The 16,562-nt window shown below is 53.5% G+C and overlaps 7 protein-coding genes across 7 annotated transcripts; 3 read left to right on the top strand and 4 right to left on the bottom strand.

Annotated features, from left to right (window-relative positions):
- Positions 1-347: 347 nt before the first annotated feature.
- Positions 348-2,643, top strand: ATEG_06806 (transient receptor potential ion channel family protein; the record flags this gene model as incomplete). The annotated part of the gene is made up of 3 exons (XM_001215984.1): positions 348-657; positions 720-2,264; positions 2,318-2,643. The coding sequence occupies 3 exons, from the start codon at positions 348-350 to the stop codon at positions 2,641-2,643; spliced, it is 2,181 nt and encodes a 726-aa protein (XP_001215984.1).
- A 721-nt stretch (positions 2,644-3,364) lies between these two features.
- Positions 3,365-4,908, bottom strand: ATEG_06805 (RNA-binding protein; the record flags this gene model as incomplete). Its single annotated transcript, XM_001215983.1, has 4 exons — positions 3,365-3,498; positions 3,563-4,592; positions 4,653-4,816; positions 4,872-4,908. The coding sequence occupies 4 exons, from the start codon at positions 4,906-4,908 to the stop codon at positions 3,365-3,367; spliced, it is 1,365 nt and encodes a 454-aa protein (XP_001215983.1).
- A 1,307-nt stretch (positions 4,909-6,215) lies between these two features.
- On the bottom strand, positions 6,216-6,595 carry ATEG_06804 (uncharacterized protein; the record flags this gene model as incomplete). The annotated part of the gene is made up of 2 exons (XM_001215982.1): positions 6,216-6,489; positions 6,552-6,595. The coding sequence occupies 2 exons, from the start codon at positions 6,593-6,595 to the stop codon at positions 6,216-6,218; spliced, it is 318 nt and encodes a 105-aa protein (XP_001215982.1).
- Positions 6,596-7,103: 508 nt separating this feature from the next.
- ATEG_06803 (GTPase-activating protein GYP1) lies at positions 7,104-9,254 on the top strand (the record flags this gene model as incomplete). Its single annotated transcript, XM_001215981.1, has 7 exons — positions 7,104-7,130; positions 7,300-7,309; positions 7,409-7,517; positions 7,591-8,078; positions 8,127-9,004; positions 9,056-9,148; positions 9,180-9,254. 7 exons carry the CDS (start codon positions 7,104-7,106, stop codon positions 9,252-9,254), a joined length of 1,680 nt encoding a protein of 559 aa, XP_001215981.1.
- Positions 9,255-9,454: 200 nt separating this feature from the next.
- ATEG_06802 (dimethyladenosine transferase) lies at positions 9,455-10,375 on the bottom strand (the record flags this gene model as incomplete). The annotated part of the gene is made up of 2 exons (XM_001215980.1): positions 9,455-10,189; positions 10,247-10,375. The coding sequence occupies 2 exons, from the start codon at positions 10,373-10,375 to the stop codon at positions 9,455-9,457; spliced, it is 864 nt and encodes a 287-aa protein (XP_001215980.1).
- A 690-nt stretch (positions 10,376-11,065) lies between these two features.
- On the top strand, positions 11,066-14,043 carry ATEG_06801 (U4/U6-U5 snRNP complex subunit PRP6; the record flags this gene model as incomplete). Its single annotated transcript, XM_001215979.1, has 3 exons — positions 11,066-11,448; positions 11,552-13,835; positions 13,900-14,043. The coding sequence occupies 3 exons, from the start codon at positions 11,066-11,068 to the stop codon at positions 14,041-14,043; spliced, it is 2,811 nt and encodes a 936-aa protein (XP_001215979.1).
- A 929-nt stretch (positions 14,044-14,972) lies between these two features.
- Positions 14,973-16,457, bottom strand: ATEG_06800 (TADA1 family protein; the record flags this gene model as incomplete). The annotated part of the gene is made up of 4 exons (XM_001215978.1): positions 14,973-15,637; positions 15,702-15,810; positions 15,873-16,189; positions 16,238-16,457. 4 exons carry the CDS (start codon positions 16,455-16,457, stop codon positions 14,973-14,975), a joined length of 1,311 nt encoding a protein of 436 aa, XP_001215978.1.
- Between the last annotated feature and the right edge of the window lie 105 nt (positions 16,458-16,562).

The following is a 16,562-nucleotide window of genomic DNA, read 5'->3' as shown; positions in this document are numbered from 1 at the left end:
TGTCCTGTGTGTGCTGTGTGATACGGTCGTTTGTCTGTCTATTCACTTCGGACCAGCTTCTCCTTGGTTCTCCACCTTCTCTCTGTCTAGAGACAGGACCAGGAGAGACCAGTCCCTATACAGATCACTTCTTCGCTCGCTCTTCGCTCGCTCATCCTCCTCCCTACTCCATATACATCGATCTTCCTTCCTTTCAAAGCGGGTTGACCCTGCTAGACCGCCCCTATCGACAAGCCTAGTCGCTACTTCGATATTCGGTTTATACATCTACCTCTTTCTAATCCAATCGGTCGTTGATGTCGTCGTTCCGGTCATCCAACCGCGTCTGATTAAAGATACCCGCCAAGATGTACCCCCCGTCGCTTGCGCCGTGGGCATTGCTCGCCCTGGGCTTGATGCCAGCTCGAACTCTTGCAGCCGACACCCTCAGCACCGACGGAGTGTCAACCTGTCTAGATGGTTCCGACATTGAGGTTCAAAAGTTGAACATCACCTACACACGTTCGACACGGCAACTTGTCTTTGACGTTGCTGGAACCAACGAAAAGGAACAGAATGTCACGGCCTCCCTAACCGTGACAGCATACGGAAACGAGATCTATAACAAGGATTTTGACCCATGCAGCAGTGATAACTACATCGAACAGCTGTGTCCCGGTATGTATCTTCAGTCCCTTATCTATCGGAGCAGCCCTCCTAATACCAGTCACCCCCTACAGTTCCTTCCGGCCACTTCGCAGCGACAGGATCCCAGGAAATTCCCGAATCGTTCGCTAGCCAGATCCCCTCAATCGCCTTTGCCATTCCCGATCTCGATGGACAGGCAAAGCTCGAGTTGAAATCCAAAGACGACAGTAATGAGGTCGCCTGCATCACGTCCGAATTGACCAACGGCAAATCCATGGAGATGCACAGTGTCACCTATGCCGCTGCGGGTGTCGCAGCAGGAGCTTTGGCCCTTAGCGGATTGTCCGCCCTCGGTACTGCTGGACATGCCGGGGCGCCGTCCGCAAGTCCTGGATTTGGCGATGTCATGGGTTGGTTCCATACCATGGCCACTAACGGTATGCTGAGCGTCAGCTACCCCACCGTCTATCGCAGTTTCACCAGAAACTTCGGTTTCAGCACCGGAATGATCCCGTGGGGCCAGATGCAAGAAACCATCGACAACTTCAGAGCATCTACCGGCGGTAACATCACCCAGAACAGTTACCAATTTCTCCAAAACGCGACCATTACCTTCAACGATGTATCATCCTCGAATTCGTCCAACACTAAGCGCGCATTCAACATGGTCGTGACCACCGCGGACTTGGTCGCACGAGAACTCTCGACTTCCTTCAGTCAGGACTCGAACTCTACTGACAGCAGTGATGATGATGACACCCTAAAGGAAAAGCTCTCCGGTCTCGAGGCGTGGGCTGCGCAGTACAAAGTGCCCGCAGCAAACACCTTCATGACCGTTCTACTCTTCTTCGCCATCGTTGTTGCCGCCATCGTTGTCGGAATCTTGCTCTTCAAGGTCATTCTGGAGCTGTGGGCTCTCTACGGCACATTCCCCGAGAAGCTGAAGACGTTCCGTAAGGACTACTGGGGTTACATGGCTCGGACGATCACCAACTTGATCATGATCCTCTACAGTATCTGGGTCTTGTACTGCGTGTACCAGTTAACCAGTGGTGACTCGTGGGCCGCCAAAGTCCTCGCTGGCGTGACCCTCGTCCTTTTTACCGCCGTCCTGGCCTTCTTCGGCTGGCGAATCTTCCGCATGGCCCAGAAGTACAAGAAAGCCGAGGGCGACGCGTCGGGTCTGTTCGAGAACAAAGAAACATGGCGCAAGTACAGTCTCTTCTACGACAACTACAAGAAAGACTACTGGTGGCTCTTCGTCCCCGTCATCGTGTACATGTTCGCCAAGGGCTGCATTCTCGCCGCAGGCAACGGTCACGGCCTGTTCCAGTCCGTTGGCCAGCTCGTCGTCGAGGCCCTGATGCTGATTCTGCTGCTGTGGCACCGCCCGTACGTCGCCAAATCCACCCAGTGGATCAACATCAGCATCCAAGTCGTCCGCGTCTTGTCCGTCGCCTGTGTGCTGGTCTTTGTCGAGGAACTGGGCCTGTCGCAGACGACCAAAACCGTCACTGGCATCGTCCTGATCGCAGTGCAATCCGCCTTGACCGGTATCTTGGCCATCCTCATCGCCACCAACGCCATCATCCTGTGTGTCCGCGAGAACCCTCACGCCCGTCGCAGAAGAGAAGCCAGTAAGTACCACCACATGCAGCAAGTCTTAAACCAAACTAACCACCCCCCTCAGAAAAAATGGGCCGTGATATCGATGACCTCACTCCCCTGGATGCCCGCGAATCGCTGCTCATGGACCACAACCCTCGCAAGGACAACTCCGAAATGAGCAAGTTCAACTTCACCGGCCCCTACGCCCCCTACCACGACCAGCCCCCGTACGACCCCAGGTCTCGCCAGAGTCCGACCGGCAGCACCGACCGTCTCGTCGAGCCCGGCTACGGCTTCAACGACCACCATGGACGCAGCGTCAGCCGGGAAAGTCGACAAAGCCGCGACAGTCGGGGCTCGCCCGATGGTCGCCATCCCACGGCCCCGGGCTACGGGTTCGCATATTAGGACATTGCATTACGATGTGCCACTCGCTCTTTATATATAGTTTTTGTCGAATTCGTTTCAAGCATAGACACATTCCATTCTGGGAAGCATTTCTGACGAATTTAGCGGATTTGATCTTGTTTCTCTGCCCTTCGTTGTACTTTATTCATAGTCTTTCCCTGCTCACATTACCTGCGCGAAAGCCTCATTTGCTACTGTTTTAAGCGGCCAGTTCGTTTTACACATTGCCTTGATATCCTTTTCTCTTGTCATATATATAAGCTTGGATAAAAATAGTGTATCTAGCAGGTGATCTCCAAGAATATACCCATACTTCAAACTTTGCCGTGCAGTAAAAGAGGAGCATGATTCGCCTTGCCTAATATGTAGATTCAGAATATCGAAGGCATCAACCAATTACTTGAGTCATGAGGCTTTGTCTTGTTTTCCTGGACTATTCGCAGCTATCCTCAAGCTAAGCCATCAAGCAGACGTGGATTGCATTGTAACACCATTTGAGAATACATCAGACACATCGTCGTTTTGTCGCTCTGGACAACCATCTAGCCCTCGAGAAAGACAGGGCCACAAACACGTTTTGGGAAAGAGTGCAAACAATTGATAACCGTATCGACAAGACGTCCCAGATAATTAAGATAGAGAAGACAAGAACTAAAGGAAGAAGCAAAGAAGAAACCAAGAAACAGATCAGATCACTGCATCCGCCACAACTTCATCCTCATCAGCGAGCATACGGGTGGAAACCCCGATGGCCGCCACGTCCACCGCCGCGGTAGTTGGCTCCGGGCTTTCCGGCGTTCTTGGGTCCAGTCGGCGCGTTTGCGGGTGCTGCGCTCTGGGGCTGAGGTGTCGTTCCTATAAGCTGGTCAGCTACAATTCCAGAGGATCATGAACAGGTCAAGAGGCATATGATACATACCACGTCCCATGCTACCGGCACGCGTCATGGCCTGAGGACCGGTGGGAATGTTGGGCTGAGGCACTTCATCGTACATGCCTTCCCACGAGGTCGGACCTCCCTGCTGGTATGGCGAGAAAGCACGGTTCTCCATGGCGCGTCGGGCCTGTTGTTGCTCGTACTTCTGTTGCTCGAAGGCAATCTGCTCGTGGGCATTGTAGCCGGGTCCTCCGCGCGGCCCAGAGTAGTTCCCGCCCATGTTCATGTTTCCAGGAGGGCTGTTACCCCCGGTGGGCATGGCACCCATCTGGCCGCCCATACCGCCAGCACTGCCACCGCCCTGACCTTGGTTCTGCATTTGCTGCATCTGTTGCATCTGCTGCATCATGGCTGGGTTCATCATGTTCTGCATCTGCGGGGTCGAGCTCTGTGACGGCGGGCTCATGCTGCCTTGCTGCTGATTGCTGCCCATCTGCATCTGCTGCATCTGTTTCATCTGCATTTGCTGCATCATGGCCGGATTCATTGCGCCCATGCCCATGCCGCCCATCCCCTGACCCTGCGCCGCGGCGACGGCCATCTGCTGCTGCATCAGGGCGAAATACTGCTGCATCCGTTGCCAGTACTGCGCCATCATCTGGGGCGTCATACCGCCCGCCATGCCGCCCGGTCCTTGGCCACCCTGCTGCTGAGACGATCCATCACCGCCCTGGCTGCTTTCGCGAAATCCGTCTCTCCGGCGACGACGATCTTCTTCATCACGGAGGTTGCCACGGGGCTGGGCCTTCTTAACCTCAATGGGCTTACCCAGGATCTCGAGTGGACGGGAAAGGGCCGCTTCGACGGCGGCTTCACTGTCGAACGTGACGAATCCAAACCCACGAGGACGACCAGTGTCCTTGTCGATCATCAGCGTGGCATCAACAACGCGGCCGAATTGCATGAAGAAGCTCTTGAAATCCTGCTCGTTGGCCTCCTGGCTGACACCACCAACGAAGATCTTGCTCGTCTTTTCTTGCTCATCACGGGGGATTGCGCGCTTGGGATCGATCTTGACATAACATTAGTCTGTGTACACTTTTGATGAACTAAATTTTAGAATGATGCTTACAATCTTTCCATCAAGGTAGTGTTCCTTGACCATGACTGTATTCACTGTCTTCGGGTCTCTGAAGGTCAGGAACCCGAAACCTCGGGAGCGCCCAGTGGCGCTGTCGCGCATGACCGTGCACTCTTGTACCTCTCCAAACTGAGAGAAGTAGTCCTTCAGCGATTCTATCACACAGGTCAGATCCACCTCACTATAGGGACTTTGGGGGAGGGTACATACGATCCGTTGTTTCCCAGTTCAGACCACCGATGAACATTTTCCTATGAAACTTTCTATCAGTATAACATGAACTTGCACACGGGACGAGCAATATAAAAGGCTAAACAGTAAACGCAAGGTGACAGGCTATGCAAAACAGAAAAAAAGGCTTAATGGAGAAGAATCGAAGTGGTGGTGGTGCGCGAGAGTGGTGGCTCATGGTGATTGGGAACAATCTTGCTGAGCTGGTCCAGATCTCAAGTCGAATGTATGCTCAAGCAATGACGCAGGCTTGTACGTTTATGTCTGCCATGAAGCAGCCGAGGCATTATGATGGACTCCGGGTGGTTTGAGGTCGTATGGTTGCTTGTGGTTCCCAGGCTGAGCAGCTCAAATCACGCTCGTATCATGCGTATACGTCGACGAACTGACGGCGGTTGTTGTGATCGGCGGTCTTCCTCGTCCTCTTTTCTAGTCAACTATCCACTGGTTTACAAGGCAACCCAGTGGACACGCTGGACATCAAGGAATGGTTGTCCAGGACCGAAAGGCATGTGGTGGTGATCATAAAGACCACGAAGTTGGAGTAGCATGTCAGGCGGAATAAGTGAATTGTTTCTGTCTCTCTCTTTCTGACCAAAGAACCTTTGCCTGTCTAATGAGTCCGAAGCTAGGAAGGTATTCTGTTCGACAACGTGCAACCACACAGCCAAGGCTCCTACTCCTTGCTCTGCTCTGCTCTATGAAGAATATCGACAAGAAGCTATATAGTATCGGCCGTACTATAATCGCTCGTGACAAAGGTTCGTGGAGTCAGGAAACCGAGTATCGTCTCTTTGTTGACTGTCACATCGATGTGGCTCGTTCATCTGTACGCCATTGGGCTTGGACGACGGAAATGGTTTGGGCCACCATCAAAGTCTGGCCCCTTTATAGCTGAGTAATGAGAGACTAGAATATCTCTATCAAAGGCTGACTGCGATTTCGTCTCCTCTATCGGAGAAGACCTCGACTGGGACCAAAGCACCCCATGTTGCTCTCCATCGCGCCATGCTATCATGATTCAATTGATTCCCTCCAAGAACCCGGGGAATCAACTCATTGAGCCACGGGACCAACGTTGCGCAACCACCATCACCGGATATTGTTGCCCATCAGAAATTGGAGATGATGTAGGAGTGGCACATAGGAAATGGGCGGTGTTGAATGGAGGCATGGCCCAGTATCGACTCACGCATGTCATGCATCGTCACCACACAATATGTGGCTCAATTTCGAGGGGAAAAAAAAATTCTCCATTGCAAATGCACAAGTACGAAAACAGAAGAAAACAACAAAGACTCTGCGGTTGTAGTTGGTCAAGACTTACCCGTCTTCTTTAATGCCGGTGCCTTGGGGTTCGGGCTCCCCCGAGGGAGGACCAGCTGCAGCATGGGCGAAACCGGAACCCGACTGAGCACTTCCACCGTTTTGATAACCGCCATCGTGTTGGTTCATGCTTTGCGTATGATCGTATGTCGACTGAGGGATGTGAGTCTGTGCTGTGGGCTGGGCCGGGACAGCTGTGGGTGCGGAGTCGGAGGGCTTTGGAGGCTGCGACGCCGACGTGGGTTGGTTTGAGGACTCATCAGCATCGTAACTAAGAGACCGATGATGTTAGATGAAGGGAGCGACATTGGAGGGGTTTTTTGGGCGTCTTACAGATCAGCGAAGAGATCTTCTTCGACATCCTCGGGTTCGGCCATGGTGAGTAAGAGGGGGAGGGTAAAATGTGACGCGGGTGGCGGCGGTCGCGAGAAGAACTCCCAGATGGGCTTTGAAGGAGGAAGAGAAGGGGGAAGAGGGTGTAAAGGGTGGGAGAGATGGGAGTTGATGAATAGAGAGAGAGAAAGAGAGAGGAAAGGAGGAGAGAAAGAAGAGGAGGCGGCGAGGTGGAGGAGGTTCCCTTCCTTCCCGTTTAGTTCCTCCTTCCGCCGGCCGACCGCAAACTGTCTTCTCGGTGCCGAAGCATTCAACACTATCGCTTCTCTGCGGCGCAATCTGCAATCTTCGTGAATTAATATTGTTCTCCTATGTTGGACATGACTGTGAAGACTCCTACTGTCTAGCGCACTATGGGACAGCCATCGTCACCCTGTCTCTGAGCTTTGAAGAACAAAACCGCGCCCAAGTGCCGCAGCGTCCCCCGCACTCTGTGGTGAAGTCGACGTATTCTCCCTCTCTCGTCCCCGTCTCCATCTACTCCCCTCCACAATGGCGGCAAAGAAGTCTCAGCAACAGGTATGTATTTTATGAAACTACCCTTCGCGCTCATTCGAGTGAAATCACTGACCCGAACTCGGAATTCCTCCAGGAGATGGTCCAGGTTGGTTCGTACTTCTTTACCCCATGTTTATTGGAGTCCATGCAAATTCAGTCGCTGACCCAGTCGATTCCACGCAATTGATAGACGCTTCGGAGTATGTGAGAGCCCTTGCTGTTTGCTATATTTTGAATTGTCGGATTGCTACAATTCTCCGGCGTGTTGTTCGGTCCCTAACTCTCGTGAAGACGGGCAGGTTCACCTCTCTGGAAGACTACATCTGTTCCGCATACCCAAGGATCCTCAAAAGCCCACGACCAGGCCACAATTGTCGGCGCCTCCTACTCTCATGCGGATATCCTAAAGTACGTTCGCAAATATCTGGACCATCATGCGGTGGCGGGGGCTGGATCAGCTAACACGTGTGGTTCCCAACAGAGGCATGTCCCAACAGTATCCACGCCCACGAACACCCCCGCGACCCTCGTCCACCAATTCACACAATATCTCGCCATCAGCTCATCGCTCTAGCCCATGGGTCGCCTCGCCTCGTGCGTCGTATTCGGGCATCATGAACCAAGAAATCGAATCGTGGAGTCGAAGCTCTTTAGGAGACGACGACGACGACGACGATGATGAAGAGGAAGCGGATATTGTCTATGACGATGATGAGGATGAGTTTGGTCTACCAAGTCTTAGCAGCATGCGTAAGAAGCAGGCCAAAAAAGCCGACACAGCTCCGCCGAAGCCTATCAATCATGGCGGGGGATTTGGAAACAATCCTTCAATGCTGGGAGTAGCTGCACCCAACCGTCAGCGCGCCAACAGCTCCGATATTGCTGAGGAACGGGGCCCCTCCATGTATCCGACAGCACGAAAGGGAGAAGGCAAAATTCTACGACCACAATACAAGGAAATCCTGAGAGGTAAAATCACCGGGAATAAGTAAACTGGGACATAGCTAACACCCCCAGATCCTGCAAATGCCCTAAACCTAATCAACCATGCGCCGCCCCCTAAGGATGCAACACCGAAAGAAATGGATATGTATTCCAGCCGGATCTCGAAGATCAACAAATTCAAGCGTCTGTTGCAGACCAGCACGGTCCCTCTAACGGAGCTAAGAAACTTAGCGTGGCAAGGTGTGCCTGACGAAGTACGTGCGATGACATGGCAGCTTCTGTTGGGATATCTTCCCACAAACAGTGAACGACGGATTTCGACCTTGGAGAGAAAGCGCAAGGAGTATCTCGATGGGGTCCGACAAGCCTTTGAACGCAGTTCAACCTCTGCAAACCCTCCATCGTCCGTCACAGGACGCGGCCGGGGTCTCGATGAGGCAATATGGCATCAGATCAGCATAGACGTGCCTCGTACGAGTCCTCATATTCAGCTTTATAGCTATGAAGCCACCCAGCGTTCCTTGGAAAGGATCCTTTATGTGTGGGCTATCCGCCATCCAGCCAGCGGATATGTTCAAGGCATCAATGATCTCGTCACTCCTTTCTGGCAAGTGTTTCTGGGGGTATATGTGACAGACCTTAATGTCGAAGAGGGCATGGATCCTGGTCAGCTGCCAAGAAGCGTGCTGGACGCCGTCGAAGCGGACTCGTTTTGGTGCCTCACGAAGCTTCTTGATGGCATTCAAGACAACTATATATATGCCCAACCAGGCATTCATCGACAGGTTAGGGCCCTTCGCGACCTAACCGCACGAATTGACGCAAATCTTGCGAAACATTTGGAAAGCGAAGGGGTCGAGTTCATGCAATTTAGCTTCCGATGGATGAACTGCTTGCTCATGCGGGAAATGAGCGTCCGGAACACCATACGGATGTGGGACACATATATGGTATGTTGGATTTTCCCATGACGGAAGCACGTATGCTGATCTCGACTCAAGGCTGAGGAGCAGGGCTTCTCCCGATTCCATCTGTATGTATGTGCAGCATTTCTGGTCAAATGGTCGGACCAGTTGGTGAAGATGGACTTTCAGGTAAGTTCCAACATATGAATACCTCCATTAGATTGCGATACTAAGTGCGGCTACCACAGGAAATCATGATGTTCTTGCAAGCGCTCCCAACAAGAGACTGGACTGAGAAAGACATCGAACTCTTGCTAAGCGAGGCATTCATCTGGCAGAGTCTATTCCAAGGCTCGAGAGCACACCTCCGCCCAGCCGGCGACCGGTCTCCAGAAAACGGCTTCCAATGAAGATAATCATTATTCATTAATAACTTGTGGCTTCTAATTTTGGCATTGAAATGAACAAGGTGGTATCATCTTCCGCGGGTTGATCTTAATTGAAATGGAAGCCCTTTTGGTTGAACGCCCATAGCAGTTTGAGGAAGTCGTTCTCATCGCACATCCGTGCACGCTTATCCGCAAGTCCTGTATCGTCCTCCAAGACTTGCCGTACCTTCTCCCGTACCAACTCGGCCACCTTTCCCTTCTTCTTCCGGGCCGGTCGGTTTTTGAGGGCCTCTTGCACCCGTGCATTGGCCTGCTCCTTGAAGAAATCTGGCACATCGTCTTCGTCCATGTCCATATCATCCTCAGGCTCCATATCTTCGTCGTCCTGGGCATTGCCAGTATCCATCTCCGTGTCGTCATCGGCCGGTCCATCCTCCACCGGAATGTCGTTTTGCGCACACCACGTGCGATAGTTGGCTTCGAGCAGGTCCATCACGGTGTGCTTTCCGAGAAAGCTGGAACGAATCGTCTTGTTCTTTCGCACGAAGCAGATTCTCAGCAGACCGTCCCACTCTTCGTAATTGATTTGCGGTCGTGGGTTCTTGGGGACGAGGCGGACAACACTGGAGTCGACAAGCGGCGGAGGCTTGAAGTTGTTCTTGCCGACCTTCATGATGTGGTCGATTTTAGCCCACATCTGGGCATTCACGGAGAGTCGACTGTAGAGTTTATCACCGGGTTTGGCAAACAATCGCAGAGCAAACTCGCGCTGGAACATGAGAATGCAGACTCTGGGGGCGGGTGTGGTGGCGAGGAGCTTGAATGTGAGAGGGGACGAGATCTGGGTTGAAATGTTAGGCAGTTGGACATGGAGGAGCATCTTAGGCATAGACCATACCTGATACGGAGTATTGCTAATGCAGACATCGAAATACGGGAGTTCCGTCTTCATGAAATCTCCCAGAATAACATCAAGTCGCTTCTGCGCTGGCGTTCCTTGTACACGCTTTGTGACTTCTGCAGCCATTCGAGGATCCAGCTCGACCGCGATAACCTTCTTTGCCTTTTCGAGGATTCGGACCGTAAGGTTACCAGTACCAGGACCAATTTCTAGAACGACCTGTATACCCGACAACACCGATCAGCACGCTACGATATCATGGACCTGTTGAGATATGGAATGCCACTCACGTCACTTTGCTTCAGATCCGCCTTGTCAACGATAGCCTAGACATTAAGAATTAGCGCCTCTAGCTCTCCTGATTTTCGAAACAAATCAAAACATACATCCGATACACCAGGATTACGCAAAACGTGCTGACCAATATCCTTGTTCATCTTGAAGATATTGCTAGCGGCCTTGGTCTTCGCCGCAGCCTCCGCGTAGGGACTCGACTGCGGAGCGCTGTTGCGCTTCTTCCGGTTGACTTTAGGCATTGTGGATAGGAAGACGATGGAACAGCGATTGAAGCCGTTACGTATCAAAACCACCGCAGAGTAAGAGAGAGGGAGGGAAATAGAACGAGGGGTATACCGAGAGCGAGAAAAAAAAATATCCAGATTGCGGAGAGTTTTTGATAAGATTAGCGGGGACCGGAAGAAGGTTGTTGCGGGGCTGTCTTGCCGCAGCGTAAAGCTCCCAATAATTTACTCCAGCATTATCCCAACCTTCCATCTTCACCCTCCCACTCTCGCCACTCCAAGCGCATCGCCCACGATGGCGTCTGGACGCAAGGACTTCCTGAGCCAGCCCGCTCCCGAAAATTACGTCGCGGGTCTGGGTCGAGGTGCGACGGGTTTTACGACTCGTTCGGATCTGGGCCCCGCGCGCGAAGGCCCTACACCGGAGCAGATCCAGGCTGCTCTCGCGAAAAGAGCCCAGCTCCTGGGTGCTGCACCGCCAACGGCGTACGGCGCAGGCCGTGAGAAGGGCGGAAAAGACGAGAAACCAGAGGAAGAAGAGGAGGACGAGCGGTTCCAGGATCCTGACAATGAAGTTGGGTTGTTCGCATACGGACAGTTTGACCAGGAGGATGACGAGGCCGATCGCATCTACCGGGAAGTAGATGAGAAGATGGACAGACGGCGGAAAGCAAGAAGGTTAGTGCATCCACCTTTTCTCCTTTGCGTATCTTGGCTTTGTGCATCGGGTTCACCCCGGACATTGGACAGAGTGCCGACTTGATTCCTTCGCCACGTATAGGGAAGCCCGTGAACTTCAAGAACGAGAAGACTACGAACGAAAGAACCCGAAGATCCAGCAGCAGTTTGCCGATCTGAAACGCTCCCTAGCCTCTGTGTCGGAGGACGACTGGGCCAACCTCCCGGAAGTCGGAGATCTAACGGGTAAAAACCGACGAGCGAAACAGAACTTGCGGCAACGATTCTATGCCGTTCCCGATAGCGTCATCGCTGGCGCCCGAGACTCGGCCCAGTACGAAACGACCGTCGCAGACGATGGTGCCGGTGGCGATGCCCAGGGCGCGGACGGAACGATAACGAACTTTGCGGACATCAGCGCTGCGCGTGACAAGGTTCTCCAGGTCCGACTGGACCAGGCTGCTATGGGTTCTTCGGCAGATGCAGCATCGGGCAGCGCGACGAGTATCGACCCCAAGGGATATCTTACGAGTTTGACGCAGTCGGAGATGAAGGCCGGAGAAGTCGAAATTGGTGACATCAAGCGAGTCCGTGTGTTGCTCGAGTCGGTGACGAAGACCAATCCGAAGCATGCTCCTGGATGGATTGCGCTCGCTCGTCTGGAGGAACTTGCAGGCCGGATCGTGACGGCGCGGAATATTATCGCTAAAGGCTGCGAGTTGTGTCCGAAGAGTGAAGACGCATGGCTGGAAAATATCCGGCTTAACGAGGGCCATAACGCCAAGGTCATTGCCGCCAACGCCATTAAGAACAATGACCGCTCTACGCGACTGTGGATCGAGGCGATGAAACTGGAAACCGAACCTCGCGCCAAAAAGAATGTTCTGCGGCAGGCTATTCTTCACATCCCTCAGTCTGTTGCCATTTGGAAAGAAGCGGTCAACCTTGAAGAAGACCCAAACGATGCCCGCCTCCTTCTGGCCAAGGCCGTGGAAATGATTCCCTTGTCGGTCGAGTTGTGGCTTGCTCTAGCTCGTCTGGAAACTCCTGAAAAGGCCCAGGCGGTCTTGAACAAGGCCCGCAGAGCTGTTCCTACTAGTCATGAAGTTTGGATTGCCGCTGCCCGACTGCAGGAGCAGATGGGCACTTTCGAGAAAGTAAACGTTATGAAGAGAGCTGTCCAGTCCCTTGCTAGGGAAAACGCCATGCTGAAGCGCGAGGAGTGGATAGCGGAAGCTGAGAAGTGTGAAGATGAAGGGGCTATCTTGACGTGCGGCGCTATCATTCGCGAAACATTAGGCTGGGGATTGGACGAAGATGACGACCGGAAAGACATTTGGATGGAGGACGCCAAATCTAGTATTGCCAGAGGCAAGTATGAGACGGCGAGAGCAATCTACGCATACGCATTGCGCGTGTTTGTCAACCGCCGGTCGATCTGGCTGGCCGCTGCCGATCTGGAACGCAACCACGGCACCAAAGAAGCGCTGTGGCAGGTTCTGGAGAAAGCGGTGGAGGCTTGCCCGCAGAGCGAAGAGTTGTGGCTACTTCTCGCCAAGGAGAAGTGGCAGACAGGCGAGATCGACGAGGCCCGGCGTGTTCTCGGTCGCGCTTTCAACCAGAATCCCAACAACGAAGATATCTGGCTGGCTGCTGTCAAGCTCGAGGCCGATGCCCAGCAGACCGACCAGGCGAGGGAGCTTCTGGCTACTGCCCGTCGCGAAGCAGGAACCGACCGCGTGTGGATCAAGAGTGTTGCGTTCGAACGGCAGCTGGGCAATGTCGACGAAGCGCTCGACCTCGTCAACCAAGGTCTCCAGCAGTTCCCCAAGGCTGACAAACTTTGGATGATGAAGGGCCAAATCTACGAAGCCCAGAACAAATACCCACAGGCTCGCGAGGCGTACGGTACCGGCACACGGGCCTGTCCCAAATCCGTACCTCTGTGGCTCCTGGCCTCTAGATTGGAAGAAAAGGCCGGCGCTGTGGTCAAGGCGCGCTCCGTTCTCGACCGGGCCCGTCTTGCCGTTCCTAAGAGCCCCGAGCTGTGGACAGAGAGTGTCCGCGTTGAACGACGAGCGAACAACATCGGCCAGGCGAAGGTCCTAATGGCGAAGGCGCTGCAGGAAGTCCCTACATCAGGCCTCCTGTGGAGTGAGAGCATCTGGCATCTTGAGCCGCGGGCACAGCGGAAGGCCCGCAGCTTGGAGGCCATCAAGAAGGTGGACAACGATCCGATCCTGTTTATCACGGTGGCGCGCATCTTCTGGGGTGAACGTCGTCTAGAGAAGGCGATGACCTGGTTTGAGAAAGCCATCGTCTCCGACAGTGACCTTGGTGATGGGTGGGCTTGGTATTACAAGTTCTTGTTGCAGCACGGTACAGAGGTCCGTCTTTCCCCATTATCTATCTGCCATAAAGAAGCATAGAGCTAACTTGTCTTTCCTACAGGAGAAACGAGCCGACGTGATCTCCAAGTGTGTGGCCACGGAGCCCAAACACGGCGAGGTCTGGCAGTCGGTAGCCAAAGACCCAGCCAACGCGCATAAGTCGACGGAGGAGATCTTGAAGATGGTTGCCAGCCAGATTTCTTAGACGGGGTGATTCATGAAAGACCGGTCAATGTATTATTATCTTCTATATCCCATGAGCTTGCGGTCCAGTAGAGGACCGAAACACCTAAATGAGCAACGAAAGCACGTCGGTCCCTTGTAATGGAATTGGATAGACTTATACCTAGACTAATAAACCGGGCTGCGTAAAACTGTCTTCGTCTATAACCGAAACAAGCCAAAGCTACGGCGAAAGGAAGTAATGTACAAGCATGAAGCAGAGATCCCCTCATCCACACGGATAGAAATCATAAGCAAGCACCAAAGACCGTTCTGTCGGCCGCGTCTCAAACAAAGGTGTATATAGCTCAGTAGACCAGCGGCAGACACTTGAATCCAGAATTTCAAGCCAATTGAAACCCAGGTGATGCTACCCGCGGTCTTTTCAAGTAATGCGGATGGCGATGGAAACCGAATCGAATCGAGTAATGGGTATCGACGAGTTCGCTGTTCGCTGCATATCCTGAGACCTTCACGTAGTGGTTTTCGGCGGGACATTCGAATTCCTATTCAGGTCCTAGATGTCCATGCGAATGTGACGCATCAATCGTTGCATGAGTAGGACACGCCCGGGACGCGTTGGAAGTGGTCAACGCGACACCTCGAGGCGCGCTTCGCAGAAGACAGATACAACGGCATGAGTCAGAAAGAGGAGGTGAAATGAAGAAAGGGTATGAAAGACACGTGAACTCCAAGCCAGATGCAATCGGCAATGCCATTCCCATGACAGTGCCAGTTCCGGTACTCCTAGGACGCCTGACCTCCCACGATGGGCCACTTCTCGGGCTCATCGGGGTAAAATAGTGTGTCGATGTAAGAAAGGTAGTAAAGGAAGGTTGTGATGAAGTGTGATGACGGGGTGTGTCGGGCTCTTTGTGTGTTGGATGGTGGTAGCAGGACGGTTGCGAGGACTCAAGCAGCCATGGACAAACACTCGTCTAGTAATGAGCCCAGCTGTTCTCGGTCTTGCGCTGTGCCGCCTTCCCAGTCCAGGTCTACTTCGTCCACGTCCATCTCTTCGGGGAACTTATTCAGTTTTGGGTTCTTGTCCGGCATTTCCACCACTTCCTCCACGCGGTCTTGTTTGTCCGTCTCCAGCTCGTCTTCGAGGTACCCGCCCATGATCTGATCCACGATCAGAGGCATATGGCTAAGGACACCACCACCGAGCTCCAACGACAGCCGTAAATCCCGGACCCCAAGGGGCTTTCGGACGCTGGCTTCCTTCGCTTCGACCGGAAGTAAGCCTGTCGCACTGTCTTTGACGATCTCACCCCGTGTGAAAGCGAGTTCTTCCATTTCGAGCTGCTGGCGGTATTTCCGCATCATCATGCCGTTGATCGTCCCCGAGGGCCCGTTGCACCGCGTTCGTGAAAACACAACGGAAAGGACCTCCTTCACAAACGTCTCCGTCGCGATCGCCATGAACTCGGCACAGGGGAATCCCGCACCGCCGACGACGGACTCCTCATAGCATATTGGAACCATACGCTGGTAGATGGACTCTGCGTCTGGAAATTCACCCGTCTCCGATGCGAGTGATTGTGCGTACCGTTTCCGAATCTCCAGTTCCCAGTCTGTGGTGCGCGGGTATGGTCAGCCCCGTCCACTCCAGATATAACAATATATGCGAAGACCTACTTGTCTTGTTCAATCCGCCCGCACTGGCGGGGACCTGACTCGGTAGCTTGATCTGCTTTGCCAGATGGTATTCCTCCAACTCATTGTGGGTGAATTCGCTGGGGTCGCGCTAGAGCAAAGACGTTAGTACAACGGCATGACTTCGCCATCACTCGCGCGGTTCTATCATACCTCGGGGATCGCCTTGATGCGTCGTCGGTCCCTAGGCGGCAGTTGCATCACCTCCGTCTTCAGACGCTGCTCAGCCGCATCGCCTGACGTCGGCTTGGACACCACAGACGGTTTGTCGTTTGCCGACACCCAACTTGCCACGCCATGGTCCGGGAGGTCTCTCGTGAGGTTCCCGATGATCGCGCATATGAAATTGTTGTGAAGATGTTCGGTCTTTTGGTCGGCGCATATGATATGATCGACAAGCGACGAAAGTTCGCTCTGGTTTAATTGTCCTGCGCGCGACGGCGACGGGTTAGTAGAGGTACAAAGATAGCCTATACGCCTCCACAGGATTCAGAAGCTCAACTGCGATCCCAACGTACCTAGAAGAAACAGGGTGATGGCCTCCTTGTACTCGGCCCAGTTGTCGCCGATAGCGGCTTTCAGGTCCGTGTAGATAGGCTCGAGGTCCAGCCGCGGGACGGAAATCAGCGCCTTGGTGGATTTCTGCGTAGACGGCGCCGTGGGAGCGGCGCCTTTGGAGGAAGAGATCGCGTTTGATGGAGAGTCAGTCCGACTCAGGGCCGCCGGGTCGATCTGCATGGTTTGGTTGCGAGGGTCGCCGAGGCGCGACGGGGCAGCGCGAAGCCGGGGGTGGGGAGAACTAGGCGTTCATGAGGCGGAGGACATGCCAGAAAAAGACCGAGG

This window comes from Aspergillus terreus, genomic scaffold (genome assembly GCF_000149615.1).
Source record: "Aspergillus terreus NIH2624 scaffold_9 genomic scaffold, whole genome shotgun sequence".
In the NCBI taxonomy this organism is placed as follows: Eukaryota; Fungi; Ascomycota; class Eurotiomycetes; order Eurotiales; family Aspergillaceae; genus Aspergillus; species Aspergillus terreus.
This window is presented reverse-complemented; position numbering and strand designations above follow the sequence as displayed.